Below are 20498 nucleotides of genomic sequence, written 5' to 3'. Positions count from 1 at the left end.
ACGGGGAGGGAGGGTTAACGAGAAGCAGGCTCCCCGCGGAGCAGGGAGCCGGATGCGGGGCCCCATCCCAGGACCCTGGGGTCATGACCTGAGCCGATGGCAGACGCTTCACCGAGTGAGCCCCCAGCGCCCTGAAAGTGCGTCTGTCCTTAAGGCGACTTGACGGCAGTTTTCCGCGAACTTTTACAAAGACGCGGCACCGGAAGTGCTCACACTAGCCTCGGCTGCCGGCGGGCGCAGGCAAGTGTGTACAGAGTTGCCGCAGCGAGTCGTCCGCCTGAACGGGGTAGCGCGGCGGACCAGCCGCCTTCCCCCTAAGGAGCCTGGGACTCTGACTCCCAGGCTCCCCGGTTCTGGAAGAAGCGGAGCGCGGTGCAGGCGGGGGACCGGACCCGCGCTGCCGGGGCGCAGACACGCGGCGTGCGCTCTCCTTTAGACCTTTCTTAGCGTGTGCGCCCGCCCCGCCCGCCGAGCCGGGGCCCCAACACCCCGAGACTGTGCCTGAGCTCAAGGCAGGCACCGGGCCGACGGAGCCCCCCAGACGGCCCAGATACCACGTCTGCCTTTTGCCTTATTTCCCGACGAAACCCGTAAGAAACCGCCGCGCCGAGTGACGGGCTCCCAGCCGGCGGCGCGCTCGCCCCGACACAAGACTCCGGGCCGTGTTTAGGGTTTAGCGGCGTTTATCTAGGACTCGGCTCTCCCCGGAGCGCACGCGCCCGGGGCGACGGCTCCAACAGGCGACGCCAGCGGCCGCGCCGGACCCCGGCCTCTGCCCCGAGCCCACGGGGAGGACGCTCGCGGCTTCCCGAGGGGCGGCTCCGCGGCGGCCGCGGCTGCTAGCGCGGGAAGTTCCTGGGGTACAGCTGGAAGAGCCTGCCGTCCTGCGTCGGCTCGAAGCCGTACTTCTCCAGCCGCGCCGGGTCCACGGTGCCGTCCCTGAAGTCCTCCGCGACGGCCGGGGCCGCGGCCTCCCGGAACAGCTGCTCGGCCGTCAGGGGCACGTCCGGGCCCGCGGCGGCGCGGTAGCTCACGTACGGCCGCAGCCTGAAGCCCGCCAGCTCGGGCACCACCAGCTCCGGGACCATCTCCTTGACCTGCACGAACTTCCCGTTGCGGCCGTGGACGCCGGTGCCCTTGGCGCCGCGGCCCTTGTAGAAGGTGCGCGGGCCCCGCTTGCTGGTCCACCGGCTCATGCGGTCCGCGCCGCGCACCAGCGCGCGAGCCGCCCCGCTCAGGAGGCCCATGCCGAAGCCTGCACGCCGCGGGCTCCCCTGCCGCCCCACACGCGCCGTGACCTGCCGCCCCACACGCGCCGTGACCCGCCGCCTCGGCCCCCGCTTCCGGCGGCTCGCACGACTTCCGGCGGTTCGCGCGGCTTCCGGCGCCCTGCGCGGCTTCCGGCGGCCAGCACGGCTTCCGACCCCCGCGCCGCAGCAAGAGTAGCTCCGATTGGTGGCGCTGCGTCCAATGTACAGCCTCGGCCCTGCGAGTGGGCGGGACCTCTGGGCCCCGGCCAATGAGCGAGGAGGTGCGACCTTGACTGCCGGGCGGCGGGGGTAGTGACGGGAGCGCGGGCGTCGGGAGCGCGCGGTCCGGGTGAGTCGCCGCAGAGCGCCCGGAGGTAGCGGGGGCTGGTCTGGCTCTGCGAGGAAGGGTACCCGTCAGCGCCCCCAGCCCGTGCCGGGGCGCACACTGCCCCACAGGCCCGCCCGGCCCTGCGCGGTGGGAGGCGCAGGTGGGGGGCGGAGCCCGAGTCCTCCGGCCGCCCCGGACGTTAACCACCACCCCGAGCCCCCAACTCCGAGGTCCCCCCGCCGTCAGGCCCGACCCCGACGCCTGTCAGCCCCCAGCCTCCAGCCCCGACGCCAGTAAACCTCGAGCCCCCGGCCTCGCTGGTCCCAAACCCAAACCCCTCACTCCGACGCCCGTCAGCCGCGGCTCTCCAGCCCCGACGTCGGCCAGCCCGGGCGCTTGTCCACCCGAGGTTCCCCAGCCCTGGTGTCCACCGACACCGACGCCCCCAACCCCGATGACCCCCTAAAATGACACCCCCCAACCTGGACGGCCACTCACCCCGGTGCCTTCCCGACCTTGCAGCCCCCCTGCCCCCGCTTCTGTCGGGCCGTGTGCGGTCTGTGCCCTCGCCGGTGCGGGCCCTGAGCTCTGCCCCGCGCAGACACGGAGCGAGGGGCGCGTGGGGAGACTGCCTGGTCAGGGCACCAGCAGGCCTCCCCGGACTCCCAGGTCAGGGCTGGGGGCGGGCGCTGCCGGCCCTTCGGGAGATTCGGCGGAGAAGGAAGGGTTTTCCATGTGGGTGGCAGAGGACACAGGACGTTTGACCCAGGAGCAAATGCACTATGGCCCCGCATCTGCCTTCTGCGCCTGACTTCTCTGGTTGGGATTTTGGGAGAGACACGCTCTGGGTTGCTGCTGCTTTTCTGAGGGGCCTGGGACACACGGGGGGCGGGGGGGGGGGGACAGCCCCAGACCTGGCTCCTCCCCACTGGATAGGGGCAAGGTGAACCAGCTCCCCAAGCTCATCCTCTTAAGGTGACACATCCACCTCGAGGACTCAAGCCCACTGGCTAGAAACCCCCCTGAGGCAGGCCACTAGGTTGTCTCACAGTTGCCCTGTGGGAACCTGTGCACCCCTATCCTGCCCCCAGCTACAGCCCCATCCCTGTGGTCCTGGGAGCTCCTGGCCGCACTAGGCCTTGGCTGAGCCGCCCACGCTTGCCCTTGACCTGCTGGGCCAGGAGCGGGACTTGGCTGCAGTTGTGGGTTCCTGGGCGGCCGCAGGAGAGCAGCTCACGGAGATGGGAGTGGCTTTGGTGGAGAGCGCAGCTTTCCATCAGGGGTTTCCTTTCAGTACAGACAGACTTTGAAGAGAAAAGGAGCCCAGCAAAAAAGCCTGAAAGCGTTGCTCTGCCCTGTGAGCATGAGTTGGCGGGACAGTTGCCCTCCTTTGAACCAGTCTTTCTTCTTTTCACCTTGACTGTTTTTTTCATTTTTAGCCATGAAGCAAGAGGAGGATGCCAGCCCAGAGGTATGGAACTGGAGGGTTCCGGGGATGCATCAGAGCCGCAGAACTCCCAGCGAGGGGCTTTTCTGGACCCGGAGAAAGGGTCGTTTCCACATTTGCATTGTGGGCTGCTCTTCCAAGTCAGCTGAATGGGAGTGGCAGCTTGGGCCCCTTTGTCCCCTTGTCAGAGTCGAGACTCTGCCTCTGCCGCTTCTTCCCCTGAGGTCACAACTGTCAGTCCCCTTAGGACTTCTGCTTGCTTTGACTCGAGTCTTTTCTCCGTGGAACATCTGTAGCCGTATCACAAAGCCTTTATTCCTAAAGCAGAAAAGTGGATGCATTAAAACAACTCTGAAACGCCTGAGGCGCTCAGTACGGGAGATTGCATAACTAGGTTACGGGCCGCCTGTGTGACCCTTTCCTTGGTTATCCTTGGTTGTCCTTGACGGGGTGGCTGAGCTCCAAGGGACGCACCTAAGTGAAGAGTGGGTTGTGGGTCCCGTCCTGGCGACAGCTGGGCACCACTCTAGGCCAGGAGAGGCTCTGTGTCTTGGCTCTGGAGGAGCAAGCTCTCACTGCTTCCGTGTGTCTGCTGAACCAACCTCAAACACCTGGTTTTCTGGGCCACTTGCTTATCCTGGTTTGCGGCACCTTTCTGCTTTTGAGCCTTGCTTCCAAATGCCCTTCCACTCCACTGGGTTTTCTGGCCTCCATGCTGCGTCTGCTGCTCTCTCTGAGCGTGGGACAAGCTACTTTAGTCCTTGGCACTTGGGGCTTGAAAGGATTAGCAGGTGCCCCTGCCCCAACCCGTTCCTGGCTGCCTGGGGTGGGGGGGGTGGTATGTGGAAACCAGGAGGAACGTGGAGTGGCTGCTTGTTTGGCTGCTTTTTCTCGTTCGTTTTCATCTTTTTGGGGAATCCGCCAATATCCATGTAGGTGGCCCCAGGCATCTGCCCATTCACCATCCTGTGCTTGTTTTCATCTCTTCCTCCTCCCTCCCTTGGGTCTGGGCTTCTGAAGCCGCACTGACTCCTTCCCTGGGAGCTGGGGGGGGGGGGGGTGGGCAGGCACATAACCTTTCCCTGCTATGAGCTGGTATTCAGGGTTCTCAAAATCCAGAGGACTCCTCTGGGTTTCTGAGCATTGCTGTGGTGTCGGCTCCCATGTGCCCCGTTGCCAGCAGCACACACACAGTCCTGTTGGTCATCGCAGGGCACTGAGGGATGGCCTTCACGCCCCCTGCGGCCAGCCGGCCTTGCTCCTCTAGACTTGGGTGTGAGGAACCCGAAAGCTGAAGATTAGGGTTCACATGTGATAAAGATGCCTGTGATTTGTGGTCGACACAGCACAGCTCCTGGCCCTGCCCAGCTGCCTGACTGTCCCCGTGTCCCGTGGGTCACCGTGCGAGACAGGTTCCTCTGTCTCCTGAGCAGCCGTGCTCAGAGGACCTCAGCAGCCGAGAAGATCACTTCTTCCCGGGCTGCCGGCTCCCTACCCAACCAGCAGCTCTGTCCTTGCTGCCCTGTGCAGCCGAGGCCATGCCTGTGTTGGCCCTTCCTGACCACAGCGCTCTGCCCTAGGCTGACTTCTGTTTGGGTTCTGCCCTACAGTCCTGGGGCCTGCAGTTGACGGAGCAGCACTCACAGTCCACCATGGTAACCACCCCCTGTGCTTCCTGGTGGCGGGGGGCCCTGGGGTTCATGGTCCCTTGCGCTCCAGGCTGCTCCTTTGTGGCCAGGGTGGGGAGGGGCTCTTTGGCCGTCTTGCTGATGGGTGCTCTGTCTTTGACCTTGCCCAGCTGATGGGGATTGTGATTGGAGCCCTGCTGGCCCTGGCCCTCGTTGGCATCACTGTCTTTTTTGTGTACAGAAGGGTTAGCCAAGTCCGTGAGTATCTCGCTGCAGATTTGAGCTCTAGGGGTAAGAAACAAGGGCTTGGGAGGGTGGCAGAGGTTTGGGTGTCTTGCCCATGTTTGGAGCTCCTAGGAGCAGCTCTCAGACCTGTGGTAGCTGTTGTTGGGAACTACTGGCCTGTCCCAGCTGAGGCTGTGCACACTGGACCCAGGGAATTTGCATATGTCCCCAGCTTTTGTGGCTCACGTTTCTGAGCAAGACTTTGGTAAGAAATGACGCGAGTCCTGCTCCCTGTGAGCCGGCCTGTGCCCGCCCGGGCCCAAGAGGCCACGTGCGTTTCCCCCACGCTGTGTGCCACGCAGGGGCAGAACAGGCTCGGTGTGCACACCCTACGGGTTGCCCGGCAGAACCCTCCTGCCTCTCTGCGGCTTAGCAACCCCCTCTCTCCCCTTGCAGGGCAGGTACAGCCCACTCCTCAGTACAGGTTCCGGAAGAGAGACAAAGTGATGTTTTATGGCCGGAAGATCATGAGGAAGGTAACCTGCGCCGCTTCCCACAGGCCCCGGCACAGTGCGGCCCCCAGCAGCCGGTGGCTGCCCTCACCCTGCAACGCCGCGGCCTCTGTACCCTCAGAGACTGTTAGCCAGTGTGGGGAGACGGGGGCCTCATCAGCCTGTGTCCTGGGGCACAGCAGGTCCTGGCTTTCATGCTGAAATCGGGGGTCCTGCCGAGATTGGACAAGGGAAGGCCTCCCTTGTCAGCATCAGTCCCCGCGTGGAGAATAGATGGCCTGGTCCAGTCCTTCCCGGTCACCCCCAGCCCCCTCCCACCCCCTGAGGGCAGGAAGGGACTCAGCACTGCCCAGGGCTTGAAATACGAGTAGCTGCTGCCATTTTAGAGCTGCCTCTCCTTGCCACTTGCCCTGGGTTCGCCGCTGCTGCGCGTTCTCTGTAGCGAACTCGAAATCCCACAGCAGGGGCACCTGCGGGGCTCCGTGGGTTAAGCCTCTGCCTTCGGCTCAGGTCATGCATGGTCTCAGGTTCCTGGGATCGAGCCCCACATCAGGCTCTCTGCTCAGCGGGGGGCCTGCCTCTCGGCCTACTTGTGATCTCTGTCTGTCCAATAAATAAATAAAATCTTTTAAAGAAGAATAAAGAAATGCCACAGGGAAGGCCTGTGAGTCCTTGTGTGGACTTCACGTTCTTCTCAGCCTCAGGCGGTGACACGGAGGCGCACCGGCGCTGCCGACAGGCCGTGGCACGGGCCTCGAGCCTAAGCACGGTCGCCTCTGCCTAGTGAGGGCCACGTGCGCTGACCTCAGGCAGGTCTTGAAGGCAACTGCACGGGCTCGAGTTGGGAGGCAGTTAACCAGTGGTTCCACTGAGGACTGCAGTGGCCAGACTTGGGCTGAGGAGGACAGGAGAGTGGTCCAGTGGTGCCAGGTCACCCGGAGGGAAGGAGGAGTCGTGACCTCACATCTCGAGGCAGGTGCCGCTCGGGGAGCAGAGGGGCAGTGGCTGCCCACGGGGGGTTGCTGACATCCAGGAACCAGCGCTCTCCACTCTGACTGCCACGCTTACGGAGGGACAGATGAGCTAGCCTGGGGGGTGGTGAAGGGGCAAAGACTTTCTAGACCCAGGATGATCACACAGGGACTCGATTCTGGGGGAGTTCGGGGCTGGGACAGGCGTAGGACAGGACGGGGCTAACTTTATGTATGTATTTGTTAGAGAGAGGTGGCGTGCGTGCATGAGCAGGAGAGGCAGGGAAAGGGAAAGGAGAATGCCAAGCACACTCCATGACGAGCACAGAACCAGACACGGGGCTCGATCTCACAACCCTGAGGTCATGACCGGAGCCAAAACCAAGCATTACATTCTTAACCAACCATGCCACCCAGCCGCCCTGGGGCCAGCTTTCAAAAGGCTGTGGAAAGGGGCTGCTGTGTCCGTGTAACAGAGGAGAGGCTGAGCCTCAGGCTTGCCCGCAGGGGGAACACAGGCCTGAGGACCTGGTGCTCTCTCGAGGGCTTCACTGTCCCCAGTACCAGGGATGGTCCCCGTGTGCTGGGCAGGTAGGCAGGCAGGGCCGGATCCTGGGAGCTGATGCCATGCCTGCAGGCAGCCCCCAGGGCAGGTGCTGGGGGCTGAGACTGAGGCCAGGTCCATTAGGTCCTGGCTCAGGACTTGGCCTCTCCTTTTGCCCTGCAGGTGACCACGCTACCCCACACGCTTGTGGGTGGCACGGCGATCCCCCGGCAGCGGGTGAGGAAGAGGACCAAGGTGCTGTCTTTGGCCAAGAGGTACTAGGAGTGTCCTTCGGACCACACGTGCCCCAGCTGCCCTCCCTGGAGGGCACTGGTGAGCCTGCTGGCCATCGCCGCTGCCCCTGGCTGCCCTGCCTCTGCGTCCACCGTGCTCATGCCATCTGCTTGGAATGCCCTGGGGCTCCAGATGCGAGGATCTCTGCTTTGTAGGATTCTGCGTTTCAAGAAGGAATACCCAGCCCTGCAGCCGAAGGAGCCCCCACCCTCCCTGCTGGAGGCTGACCTCACGGAGTTTGACGTGAAGAACTCGCACCTGCCGTCAGAAGTTTTGTACATGCTGAAGAATGTGCGGTAAGACAAGGAGGCCCGCTGCAGGAGGGCCTGGGCCGCGCTCCCTTTCCTGGGGCCGCCCCTGCAGCCCCTCGTGCTGCTCTCCTTGCCAGCATTTCCCTGTTCAGGAGGAAACTCAGAGCAGGTGCAGGGAGCGCGAGGCTGTGTTGAAGCTACAAGCCTTCAGTCTCGGGCTCCCTCCCGTCTCTGCCTGGAAACCCTGTTCCTCTTTCTAGCGCTGCTTTGCCGTCCTGGGCTTTTGTGCGCGCCTCTGGCTCAGATTCACAGTCATGGCTCAGGAGTTCTTTAAGCTGGTGGCAGAGCAGTTTATGGAAATTCCCGAAGTTTCCGCTTCGGTCCTGATGTGGATCGGGCGGCTAGTGCTGACTGGCGGAGGCGAACCCCTGCTCTGCGGATCTGGCCAGTGCTGACGGTGGCAACGGCCATACTCCATCAGCCTCCTCCTGTCCTTCCTGGAAGGTCTCCCACACGTGCTGTGGTTTCGCAGGGTCCTGGGCCACTTTGAGAAGCCACTGTTCCTGGAACTTTGCAAACACATGGTCTTTGTGCAGCTGCTCGAAGGAGAACATGTCTTCCAGCCAGGGGAGCCGGATACCAGCATCTATGTGGTGCAGGATGGGCGCCTGGAAGTCTGCATCCAGGACGCGGTAAGAGTGCCTGGCGGTTGGGGGGGGGACCCGAGGGGGAGCAGGGTGAGGTGGACAGTGTGGGTCTGCTGTGTTGTAATTGTTAAGTCAGCTCTGTACGCCATGTGGGGCTTGAACTCATGACCCTGAAATCAAGAGCTGCACCCTCTACCATCTGAGCCAGCCAGGCGTCCCCGTTGTGTTTTTACTAATATGTCTGCCATGTAAAAGGTTCCTACTGAAAAGTTAGTATAAAATTTTAAGTTTCTGTTCTTTGGGGGAAAGGCATACTTTGCTATCACAGGCGCTGGCGCAGGGTCGGTGTGCCCTTGACATCGGTGTGCTGGCTTCACTCGCGCGTGGGGCGTGCCCGTCACTTACTGGGCTCAGTGGCGTTTGGGGGTTTCCTGCACTCCAGCTGTTCCTGGCCCTTGGAGGCGCCGCGCCTGTCTCCTTAGAGTGCCCCAGTGGCCACCCACTGTTGTTGGAGCAGACTCTTGGGGGCCCCAGACCGCACAAGGTGGCCCCCTGACCTTAAGGAAGTCCCTACCTGCCTGAGCCCGGGGGGTGGGCTCTGAGCCAGCAGGGCTCCCACAAGTCCTTTCTAGACACGATGCTGTCTGTGTGTGGCTTTGTCTACGCTGGACTTGGTGGGGTGATGAGAAAGGAAATGGTCTTCATCCAGCCCTCAGCGTCCAGGGCTGTCATCAGCCCAGCTGGTAGGCCTTTCCTGGAATGGAGCCTTTGGGCCAGAAGGAAGGGTTCTTGGAGGCTGACCTGGGCCAAGTTTGAACAGGTTCAAAAAGGGTTTTCCCGGGTCAAGCTGGGATGAAGTTCTTATACTAAATAAACCACCAAAGTTCTCACTTCTGTTTTAATGCAGTGGGAAAGTATATCAAAACACTATGATTACAGACCGTTAAGAGACTCTTTATCTCACAAACGAGGGTTGGGGAGGTTGGGTTATGGACGTTGGGGAGGGTGTGTGCTATGGTGAGTGCTGTGAAGTGTGTAAACCTGGTGATTCACAGATCTGTACCCCTGGGGCTACTAATACATTATATGTTTATTAAAAAATAAAAATATTTTAGTATATGTGCTGCCGAAGCGAGCACTAAAAAATAAAAATATTTTAAAAACCCACTATGATTTATAGCAGTAAGAACTGAATTTAGGCCTCACAGCCTTCTGTTGAGATCAGCAGACTCCTTGGGTTTTGTGAAATTCAGTCTAAGTCCTCCTAGGCCATGGCTTGAAGGGCCCAGCTCCGCCTGGACTTCCTGACTGCTCGTACTCAGCCTTGTGTTTTCTGTCCTCTGCTTTGGACATTATCACATCTGGGATTGCCGGAGGTCCACTAGGGCATGACCCAACTCTCAGGACAGGAGGTCAGGTGGCCCAGCTGGCCCGGGCTGGGCGGAGCCTCCGGTCAGCGGATGACTCTGCTCTGCTTCCCGACCGCAGGACGGTGCTGAGGTGGCGGTCAAAGAGGTTCTGGCCGGAGACAGCGTCCACAGTCTCCTCAGCATCCTGGACGTCATCACCGTGAGTCCCCTGGGTCCACCCAAAGTCACCAGGACAGCAGGTCCCCCACGCCAAGGCCGGTTCTCCCCAGTGGCGAGGGGCTGGTGTATGGACTGGGGTGCGTGGGACTCCCCATAGGCCGAGGGTGTGTGTAGAAGCAACTTTAACTGTGTGTTCACGCGGAACTGGCATTTGCTTATGCATTTTGACTGTCTTTTCAGCGATGGTTTTTTGGACTGAGTGGTGTATGCACGTGGTCTGCGATTCGAAAGGGACAACCGCTGTGTAGTGAAAACATTCCTCTCATCTCTTAGGCCCCAAGGCCCCTTCCTGGGAGGGGTCCTCCTGTGGGCTTCTGTGCCAGCGGGTATCTCTGTTGTCCCCCAGGCTTCTGCTGAGCGTTGTGGTGAATGGTTTTGTGTGCACACTCTTTCACGTATCTGGCTGCGGAGACGACCTGGGTGTGAGGGTGTGCACGCTGCCCCACGCCTGAGCCACAGTCCTGTGGTAGGACGCCGTGTCCTCACCCACCAGCCAGGCAGTCATCTCGTATTTGATCTTCGTCAGTGCAATTACAAAATAACACCTCGTGTTATCTTGTGATGTTTAAACTTAGTGGCCTGGAACTTTTTTTTTATTTTTTTTTTTAAGATTTTTTATTTATTTGAGAGAGAGTGTAAGCAGGGAGAGGGACAGAGGGAGAAGCTAACCCTCTGCTGAGCAGGGAGCCCGAAGCCGGGCTCCATCCCAGGACCCCGGGATCATGACCCGAGCCGAAGGCAGTCGCTCAACCCACTGAGCCCCTGCAGGCGCCCCGTCGTCGGACATCTCAGACATATGCAGAAGTAGACAGGATAGTAAAATCAGTTATGTGTGCGTCACTAGCTGCAGAAAGTCTCAGCTCGGCAACCTGTTCCTTTCTCACTGACTAGAATTCACTCTGATTTTCTCCTCCAGTGTCAAATCTCTACACAGTGAAACAAATCTTAGGCGTGCGCCGCCCGAGCTCTGATAATGCACACGCCTGCGTAGCTCTAAAGGTGTACTTGATTGTCTCCTTACCTTCCAGGCTCTACTTCCTGCTTTCACTTTTAGCTGTTCACCAAGGCCACGTGTACCTCGGTTTCCCCCAGACACTGCACAGAGGGCTCTCCAGAGTGGTTTAACAGGCCTTGGCAAGGATGCATCCATGTGGGGCCAGGAGTTTCGGTATTTGGGTGACACTCCTGATGGGTGGGGCCCTGGGTGGGTACCCTGTGATGTAGCCCGGGCGCTTGTGTACAAGGGGGTGACAGACTCGAGGCTTGGGGGTGTTTGTGGTGCTCCCCCCTCCCTACCAGGCTGGCACAGACATGCTTTGAGCTTTGCCAGGGCCCGGGGTGGGGGTGATGCCAGGACTCCAGCATCTCGCTCTGCCCCCAGGTCCTGGTGTGTCTTCATAAGACGCTTGGCCAGCGCTGAGAGAGACACCGCTTCCTCTGAGCGAGGCTAAGCTGCCTCGAAAGGCCAGTGCCTTTGCCTAAGGCGCTATGCTGGGAAGGGGCTCCCAGGTGTGCAGGGCGGGTCGCTTGTGGCTCTGTGGGACTCTGGCTGGTTTGTGTCAGAATCTGTGAGGTGTACTGTGAGTCTGAGATGCCCAGGAGGTGTAGACGGATTGTGTATCTCCATGGAGACCAGCCGGGGCGTCGTGCAGCTCTGTGGCCTCCCTCTGCCCTGGTGAGGGTTAAGTAAAATGTAGCTTTGGTGGAGGCTCTTCCTGGTGCTTCTTGTCTCACTGTGATTTCAGGCGTGGACAGGAGATGCGCGCTGTGACCAGGCCTCCCCGACCTGCTGCGTCCCTGCCCTCCTCCTGCGGTGGGAGCCCGCCTCCCTTCAGTGGGGCAGGGTGAGGAAGCAGGGCTGATGTTTGAGAGAAAATTATTCTCTGTTGTGATTAATTGATCATCTGGGGGGACATCATTTTTGCCTAATCAAATATTTGTGTTTGTCACTTAAAAAAATTAATTCTATCCAAGTAACAGATTCTTTTCTTTTTTTAAAGATTTTATTTATTTATCTGACAGACAGAGATCACAAGCAGGCAGAGAGGCAGGCAGAGAGAGAGGGCGAAGCAGGCTCCCCACTGAGCAGGGAGCCCGATGTGGGCCTCGATCCCAGGACTCTGAGATCATGACCTGAGCCGAAGGCAGAGGCTTCACCCACTGAGCCACCCAGGCGCCCCAACAGACAGATTTTAAAAACAGTTTCAGTGTTTTATGAGTCCGTCCGGCTGCCCCCTGCCCACGTCTTCTAGGGCGTCTGGGGCAGTGGGGGAGGTTTGGCCCTTGGCTGAAGTTTGCTGTCCTGGACAGTCAGTGTTACCTGTCAGGACTAGGTTGATCGGGCTCAGTGGGGGCGTAACATTCCTTTGAGTGCTGGATCTATGGACTAGTGATAAAAAGAAAAGTAGCGCGAGCTCCTTGGAAGCCGGCTGTGAGCCCTGTACTCAGGGTTTGTCCTCCGGGGTTCACTCGGGAAGGCTGGCAGGGGGCCCACAGGTCACCATCGGCAGGTTTTCTCCTCTAAAGCCAAGTCTCAGACAGGAGTCTGCCAAGGTCCCGCCATCGAGGAAGTGGCTTGGGGAAGGAGCGTGGGCTTGCCCCATGCAGGCGGACACTGTCCTCCCGCCCAGGCGTGAGATGGTGCCCTGCCCTTGGCTCTGCTGAAGGTCTAGGTGCTCTGACCCGTCTGCTTCACCTTCTGCAGGACCCCCGCGGCCCGCTGCAGGGTGGGGAGGGGGCTCAGGCCTTCCCAGGAGGGTGGGTTTCACCATCTTGGCTCTGTACCCCCAAAGGGAACGGTTCAACTTTCATCTGACAGTTGGGTCAGCTGCCACTCTGTCACATACTTTGCCCTAGCTTCCAAAAGGCGGCTGACATGTCTCGTCTGCTCTTAGCTTTTGTCTTAAATCTTGGCGGTGTCTGTCTCCCCCCCCCCCCGCCTAAATATTTTATTTATTTATTTGACAGACAGAGATCACAGGTAGGCAGAGAGGCAGGCAGAGAGAGGGGGAAGCAGGCTCCCCGCTGAGCAGAGAGCCCGATGCGGGGCTCGATCCCAGGACCCCGGGACCATGACCTGAGCCGAAGGCAGAGGCTTCACCCACTGAGCCACCCAGGCGCCCCCTTGGAGGTGTCTTTCTAACAGAGCAGAGATCAGTGGGCCTGCCGTAGAGATGCACACTCCCCTTCAAACTACCCTCTTTAATGGGAGGTGGTCTTTGTTATTATTTTTTCCGACTGAGGTAACAACATATTCTTTGGATACCTAGGCAGTTTTGGTTCTTTTAGTTTTTTTTCCATTCCACTGAGAAGCGGTCGGCACGCGTGCCTGCGTGTGTGTGGTGCGTGCAGGGCGTCTTGGTTTACCTCTGCTGTGACGTGATCCCCACCACAGGTCCAGCTCACACCCATCATCTCCCGGAGACGCATTTACACGAGCTGTGATGAGCTCCTGAGGCCCCTGCTTCCCAGCGTTCCTCCGCGCCCTGCGGCAGCCACGGGCACCCTGGTGCTCACCGTCCTGACGCTCGAGCTGGAACTCGGAACTCTGACCACGTCACTCCAGCTCCCCTTCCCTTACTATGTTAACTTCTACCAATGTTATGGAACATTCCACAGATACAGAAATGGACGAGGTAGTAAGCAGGCGCGTGAGCTGTCACACAGGCATGTAGCCATCGCCAGGCTGCCTAGCTGTAAACCCGCCCTCCAGCGTCCCTCTCCTTTCGTCAGAGGACAGCTTCGCCCTCGGCAGCACGTGGCACGGAGGCTCCCGCCCCGGCCCTGCGTGGCTTTATGCTGCGCGTGGCTCCTTGGCTGCCGGGCCTCTGCGGGTCGGTGGGGCCAGGCCCCCGCGGGCAGGCCGTGTCCCGGTCCGGCCGTGTCCCGGTCCGGCCGTCCGCACCGCCGTCCCGCCGCCCACTGTTCAGCTTGTTTACGGTTGTTTCTCGTTCTGCCTCTGCTGCTGAGCACGTTTGGAAAGCGGGAAGCGATCCTGGGCGTCTGCCCCTGCGCCTTGGGCACACTCTCAGGTCAGGCTCTCTCTGTGGTTCACACAGGTTTTCGATCTGAGGTGAGGTTGGAAGTGTTGTTTTTCTAAATAAGTCAATTTGGAAATAAGTAGCCCACGAGCTAATTTTAGCAACAGTGGCTAATGGCCATTCCCTTTCCCCACCTTTTCCCCAAACGTATGCACCTGCTTTTCTCTCTGATTCTTGGACAGAGATGAGAATTGCTGATGGGGTTTGTGGGGTCCTCCCTTGGCTCTCCTGGGACCTCCTAACTGCTTGACTGCTTGTGAGTGGGAGACTGGGTGAGGCCACATGGAGGATACACCCTCTACCCGCTGTGTGCCGACAGAAACAGTGCCCACTCTCTGTAGGGTGGCCGAGTGGTGCGTAAGCGATGAGGGGGTGTGCGGGCACCTTTGGCCTCACGAGGGGGCAGGGAACCCAGAGCCGGCCTGTACTTTCTGTCCTTTAATCCCTGGCAGGCGACTGCTCTGTGGTCCTGTTTCTTGTGGTGTAGTTGTGGTCTCCCGGGGACACTTTTTTTTTTTTTTAAGATTTTATTTATTCATCTGACAGAGATCACAAGCAGGCAGAGAGGCAGGCAGGGGGGGCGGGGAAGCAGGCTCCCCGCTGAGCAGAAAGCCCGATGCGGGGCTCGATCCCAAGACCCTGAGATCATGATCTGAGCCCAAGGCAGAGGCTTCACCCACTGAGCCCCCCAGGCGCCCCTCACTTTTCTTTTTATAAAGGATGTGAAATGAGCAGAAAAGGGAAGAAACATAACGGAGTCGCAGAGCTCACTTAGAGTGTTTTGAGAACCACATGCCCGGGTTCCCGACGCACAGGGCTTGGTCAGGACTACCGCAGCTCCCCCGCCGTGGGCAGCCTTCCCGGCGTGGCCAGCCCCGTCCTGGGACTGCCAGGCCTCCCCCTGTGAACACAGACGTCACTAGCTGGGTGAGAGGCTCCCCCCAGGAACCAGAGCCAAGACTGGCCACGTTCCTCACCATTCAGCCCTGGTAGTGCAGCCGTGGTGTGTGTGTGGGCCACAGAAACCCATCCGTGGCTGGGGCGTGGCGCAGCGTGGTGCAGCCACTGTGGAAACAGCGTGGTAGTTTCCTGGAAGTTAAAGATGCGTATACTGGGCGGCCCAGAAGCCGTATGTGAACATTTATGACAGCTATCTGTATAATTGCCAAAAACTGGAAACAAGCCAGGCGCCCTTTAGAGCAGTATGGCAGGCCTCAAGCTGCCGTCTCAGGGAAGGGAGCCAGCCCTGTGTGATGCCATTTATGGGACGTTTCGACAAAGGCAAACCGTCAGGACAGATGGACGCCGGAGGCTGCTGGGAAGCATCGGGGCCGGCTCGGGCGGTGTCCTGGCGGGAGAATCGGGCTCCGCGTGCTCCTGCTGGGCGGGGGCCCCTTGAGCGCGGCGAGGGGCAGTGGGGCCGTGGCAGGCGCTTCCGTGTGCGGCCACGTGCTGCTGTCTCGTCCCTTCTGGGGACGGGGGTGCTGGGAGCGGCCTGACCTTGGTGTCCTCGCAGGGCCACACCGCTCCGTACAAAACCGTGTCTGCCCGCGCTGCTGTCCCTTCCACCGTCCTCCGACTCCCAGCGGTGGCTTTTCAAGGCGTGTTTGAGAAGTATCCTGAGACCCTGGTGAGGGTGGTGCAGGTGGGTCCCGTGCAGGAGCCCCTTCTGGCCCTGGAGCCGGGGTGCCAAGCGCTTACCACAGCTGCGGCGCTGGTTCCGAGGGCCGCACACCCGGGAGGGCACGTCCGCTGCAGGTGCAGCAAGGACTAAGGGGGTTTGTAGCATGTTTTAGAGTCAGAGTTAACACTCGTGACCTCAGAGCGGCTTCAGAGCTCCCACTTGCCCCCCAAAGAGTTGGTTTTTTGTTACTAAATTTGTTGTTTTGAAGTAATCTTAGATTTATTGACAACCTGCACAGTCAGTGCAGTTTCCCTGCGCGCCGACGGCTGCCGTCCTGGGTGCGCACGGGGCACTGTCAAGCCCCGGGGGCTTCAGGTCGCGCTGGGGCCGGGGCCCGCGGGAGGCCTGGGCCCAGCACAGCCGGCTGTCCCTCACAGATCATCATGGTGCGGCTACAGAGGGTCACCTTTCTGGCTCTGCACAACTACCTGGGCCTGACCACAGAGCTCTTCAACCCAGTGAGTGTGGCCTCGCGGCCTCGCCGTGGCGCCGGGACCCTGGGCCTGGGGAGGGGTTGGCGGGGCTGTGTTTACTCCTCTGCCTTGAAGCCGGGGCTGGCGGGTGAGTCGGCAGCTCGATTCTCGCGAGGCCGTGCGCTGAGAACTGGCCCCACCTGAGAGATTTGGGGGATGGGGCCCCTCCAATGCCCATTCTGGGAGAGCCTATAGTTTGGCCTGAATGTGGCTCCTTCAGTCACCTCGATCCATAAGGTCTCCTGCCCCTTTCCTGTTGTGCACTGGGCACACGCTGCCTGCCTGCCCGTGCAGGCAGCCCCCTCCCGTCCCTCGGGGTCCCTCCTGTTGGCACTTGGGGCGGAGGGGCCAGCTTGCTCCCCGCAGAGCTGCTGTGAGCAGTTGGTGTAGATGAAACCCTCGTGGCTCCTGCTTCGAGGGGACCTGGATGCTGATCACTCATTCCTGGGGTCAGCCCTGCACGGGGGGGTTCTCCTGGATCTGACGGGTTTTAGGGTCTATCGTCTTCCTTCACTGGTATTTTAAGGCAGACCCTTTTGTTTTCTGCATTACCTTTCTTCTTAATGAAGGGCGTTAAGGCGTCTGAACGGTGTTGACCACCATTTAAATTTGATAGAGTAGCCAGGATAAAGCCCACTGGGCTCCTGTAGCCTCAGCACACGGCTGGTCTCTGTGCTGGTCGCCACCCCTCTTGTTCTCCCAAGTGTGGCTGCTGAGAGCGCTAGCTCAGGTGCGACCCTGGAGCACCGGCTGCTCTCTCCCATCCCAGGAGAGCCAGGCCATCCCCCTGGTGTCTGTGGCCAGCGTGGCTGCCGGGAAGGCCAAGAGGCAGGCGTGCTGCAGCCCCGAGGATCGTCTGGAGGGGCCCCTGCGGCCCCAGGAGACCTGCGACCCAGGTACAGTCCCCAGACTGGCCTCCAGCCTGAGTCCGGGCCCCCTTCCCACCCCAGCCACCCCCCCCCCGTCTCCCCCGTCTCTGTGGGAGGACTCGGCCCCACGGAAAAGCCGTCGGGAGCAGATTCCGAGCCTCCTGCTGCTCTGAGCTTTTGAGAAGGTTCCAGATCTGGGGGAGAAACTGTCCATTGAGGCTTCTTGGCTACGAGTCACCTTCAGGGTGACTGTGACGCACAGCCACGCTGACGAGTGCGGCGTAGCTCACCTGTGTGTTTACAGACTCATGGACCAAAGCTGTGGTACGCAGCTCAGAGCCTTCCCAGAAGGTGGTTTTCAGGCTCGTTCACCTGAGGAGCCGGTGGAGCACCGACGTGTGCCAGGCTCATGCCGAGTGTGCCGAGATGGTCCCCTCAGCGAGGGCCGCCACTGGGAAGGGGACCCGCAAGTCCTCAGCCTGGTGGAGGAGGCTGGCCGCGAGGGGCAAATCAGTTCAGGAAGACCTAGGAGAGGCAGGGCAGGGCCTGCGCCCGAGGCCGGCATCGGCCCGCCATGCCTCGGGCAGGCGGGTGCCGACGCTGAGGCCTCGGGCCTTGAGACGTGAGCTCTGTGTGCCACCGTGAGAACAGAGGCCTGCCTTCCTACCTGTCCCCTCCCAGCGGGTCGAGGGGGCAGCCGTGCAGCGGGCTCGGGGCCGCCGCTGAAGAGGAGCCGGTCCTTCCCGCTGCCTTCCGTCCACGAAGAGACCCTGGATGAGCTCGGCAAGGCCCAGGCGGGAGACCAGACGCCTCTTGTCCCACCAGGTGAGGCACTGGACGCCCTGAGCTTGGAGCATTTATGGGTGGGCAAGCTCTGAGGCCCAGAGGACCCCGTGCCCACACTCTGGCTCAGTCAGGTGCGGTGGTGAGTGTCTTGCTGCCCCGAGCATCCTGTGAGCTCCTCTCTACACTGCTCTGTTTGACCCTTGCCTCGCGTCTGTGTCCCAGGGGTCCTCATCCCTGAGGCTGCGCCGGGCCGCCGTGGGAGCACCTCCCCCAGGGCCATCCTTTCTCCCCTGTGCTGGGCTGTGCCCGCCAGCACACCGCTGTGTGGCATCCTCTGCTGAAATGGGTCTCCTAGGCCCTCTGTCCCTTCAGCTGCCACCAGGACCTGCTTTCATTAAAGCCAAGTTCTCAGGGCGCCTGGGGGGCTCTGTCAGTGAAGCGTCTGTCTTCGGCTCGTGTCATGATCCCGGAGTCCTGGGGTCTGGCCCCGCATCGGGCTCTGCTCTGCGGGGAGCCTGCTTCCCGCTCTTACACTTCCCCTGCTTATGCGTTCCCTCCACCTCTCTTTCTGTCTCCTTTTGTTAAATAAGTAAATAAAATCTTTAAAAAACGAAGCCGAGCTCTCCAGGGGCTGTCCATGCGGGCTCCTCCCTGCTCTGCCTCTGCTGCGCTGTCTCGGAGGCTCTCTGCCCCTCTCTGGGCCCCTTGCCCACAGGGACCTGGTCATGGGCTCCGTGTGCTGCAGCCTGGACGCTCTCCCGGGGCGACCCACGGTGCTGCCAGGGATTCTCACGCTCACCCCACTGTCTGCACAAACTAGCTCGCTCCTTCTCACCTTCTAATTTTGCTCTTACGTTGGAGAGTCTGTCTTGTTTTCGTGCGCTCTCTGAGCTGTTGGCAGGTTTCATCGTCTGGTGTGTTTGAGACCCATTTGGGTTCCCTCTTCAAGAACTGTCTGTTGGGTGCGTGGCTGGCTGGGTCGGTAGAGCGTGTGATGCTTGATCTCAGGGTTGAGCTCGAGCCCCACATTGGGTGTGGAGACTACTTTCTGCTTATATTCTCTGCCCGTTTTCTGCAGGGTTTCCTGACTCTGTTTCCTTGGTCTGCATTAATTCTTCATGTGCTCTGGATAGGGCCCTTCCGTCACTTGTAATTGTTGAGACGCCTGTTTCTGGCTCCTGGAACAGGAGGCACGATGCCGGTGTACTGCGAACCGGCCGCTGCACACCCTGTGATCGGCGTCTGGCGCCTTCCTCCTTGCTCTCGCCTCATTCACTGGGGCGTAAGCGCGTCCTCCCAGGGCCTCTTCTGCAAGCTGCGCGGCCCGTCTCCCGCACAGACGGGTCCTTCCTTGGCCATTCCTGCTTGTTCGAAGTCAGAGATTCAGCCTTTCCTTACTTCGTGTGGTGATAATTTACACGGCGCCATTCACGAAACAATCTTTTGTTTCCTATTGCCTTTTTTGGTGCCATCTTTCTTTGGTGTCAAATTTCTGAATATACGTTTGTTTTTGTGTTTTTTTTGAAGATTATATTTATTTGACAGAGACACGGTGAGAGAGGAAACACAGGCAGGGGGAGTGGAAGAGGGAGAAGCAGGCTTCCCGCTGAGCTGGGAGCCTAAGGCGGGGCTCGATCCCAGGACCCTGGGATCATGATCTGAGCCAGGCAGATGCTTAACGACTGAGCCACCCAGGTCCCCCCCCCCCACTTTTTTCTTTAGTAATAGTTTTTTATTTTTTTCTAAAGATTTTATTTATTTATTTATTTGACAGACAGAGATCACAAGTAGGCAGAGAGGCAGGCAGAGACAGAGAGAGGGGGAAGCAGGCTCCCCGCTGAGCAGAGAGCCCGATGCGGGGCTCGATCCCAGGACCCTGAGACCATGACCCGAGCTAAAGGCAGAGGCTTCACCCACAGAGCCACCCAGGCGCCCCTAGTAATAGGTTTTTGGAGAGATATTTCACATACCATTGAGTTCACTTTTTTAAAGTGTATCATTCATTAGTATATTCGCAAAATTGCCTCGATCCGCACTACGTAATCCCAGAACGTTTTGCCAGCCAGCAGAGATGTCCCGTCAGCTCTGCCCCGGCCCCAGGCGGCCCCAGGTCTGCGTTCTGCCGCTGCGCCTCGCCTGCTCTGGGCGGTCCATGACTCGGATCTACTCTTCAGGCGCCTTGTGTTCTCCTGGGATGTTCGCCCGCTGCTGCCCGGGCACCAGGTCGTTTTCAGTTCTCACCGACCGTTTCTGCCTGGGTAACGCTCGCACAGGAGGTGTAGATGGTCAACGGGCCGTGGGGCCGTGGCTCCCAAACGGCTCACCTGTGAGGCCGACGCCCAGATGCAGAAAGCAACCGCTCCGGTCCCCAGCGGCTGAGACGTCAGGCTCGCCCCCTGTCCCGCCGGGCTCCCTGCTCTCCCGAGTCCCGGCAGCGCGAGCTGGGGCCGGGTTGCGCTGCTGCCGTGCAGCTGGTGTCTCGTGCGCATCCGCATCCGTGTCGTGTGCAGCGACACGCACCTGTTCTCAGCGGAGGGTCGTGGGGTGTGGTGCGAACGCACTGCGTTTGTGTGTCCGTTGAGCACACGTCCCTGCTCCCGTGGGAAGGGCTGGTCAAAGAGCGCTTGCCCTCGGCTCAGGAGACGTGGCGCGCGGTCTTCGGGCACTGCTCCGGTGCGTGCTTCCCCGCCCTCCTAAGGCTGTGTCGCCCAACACGGGGCCCCAGCACGTGTGGCTGTCAGCATTCGGATCTGGGCAGTTCGGGCCTCTGTCCCACTCAGGCGCTCTTGGCCTTCTGTGTCAGTGCCGCTGGCAGGAGGCCCCCACCCGCCCGCTGGCTTCTTCCTGTCTTCCTCACACCAGCTCCTCTGGCCCAGTGGGCCCCGCGGTGGCCGCTGCCTGTCCTCCTGACCACTCCTGAGCCCTAGGACTTGTCACCTCCATTGGGATTGACTGCATGG

General features: G+C 60.3%; 2 protein-coding genes across 7 annotated transcripts in view; one reads left to right on the top strand and one right to left on the bottom strand.

The window, feature by feature from the left end:
• Nucleotides 1-151: 151 nt before the first annotated feature.
• MRPL41 (mitochondrial ribosomal protein L41) lies at nt 152-2206 on the bottom strand. Its single transcript, XM_080819307.1, has 2 exons — nt 2077-2206; nt 152-1645 (listed from the first exon to the last, which is right to left on the bottom strand). The coding sequence occupies exon 2, from the start codon at nt 1245-1247 to the stop codon at nt 840-842; it is 408 nt and encodes a 135-aa protein (XP_080675433.1). The 5' UTR covers nt 1248-1645; nt 2077-2206; the 3' UTR covers nt 152-839.
• PNPLA7 (patatin like domain 7, lysophospholipase) overlaps nt 1499-20498 on the top strand; it is a 63973-nt gene continuing 44973 nt past the window's right edge. For 2 of the 6 annotated variants that reach the window (XM_080819248.1, XM_080819244.1), the window contains exons 1-13: nt 1499-1599; nt 3018-3049; nt 4606-4680; nt 4824-4911; nt 5335-5414; nt 7089-7180; nt 7355-7495; nt 7983-8142; nt 9586-9666; nt 15243-15371; nt 15788-15868; nt 16653-16779; nt 17434-17577. In XM_080819248.1, the coding sequence (XP_080675374.1) occupies nt 3020-3049; nt 4606-4680; nt 4824-4911; nt 5335-5414; nt 7089-7180; nt 7355-7495; nt 7983-8142; nt 9586-9666; nt 15243-15371; nt 15788-15868; nt 16653-16779; nt 17434-17577 (1228 nt within the window). In that variant the 5' untranslated portion in view covers nt 1499-1599; nt 3018-3019. The other 4 variants (XM_080819247.1, XM_080819245.1, XM_080819246.1 and 1 more) reach the window with 4 other exon arrangements.

This window comes from Martes martes, assembly GCF_963455335.1.
Source record: "Martes martes genome assembly, chromosome: 12".
NCBI lineage: Eukaryota > Metazoa > Chordata > Mammalia > Carnivora > Mustelidae > Martes > Martes martes.
This window is presented reverse-complemented; position numbering and strand designations above follow the sequence as displayed.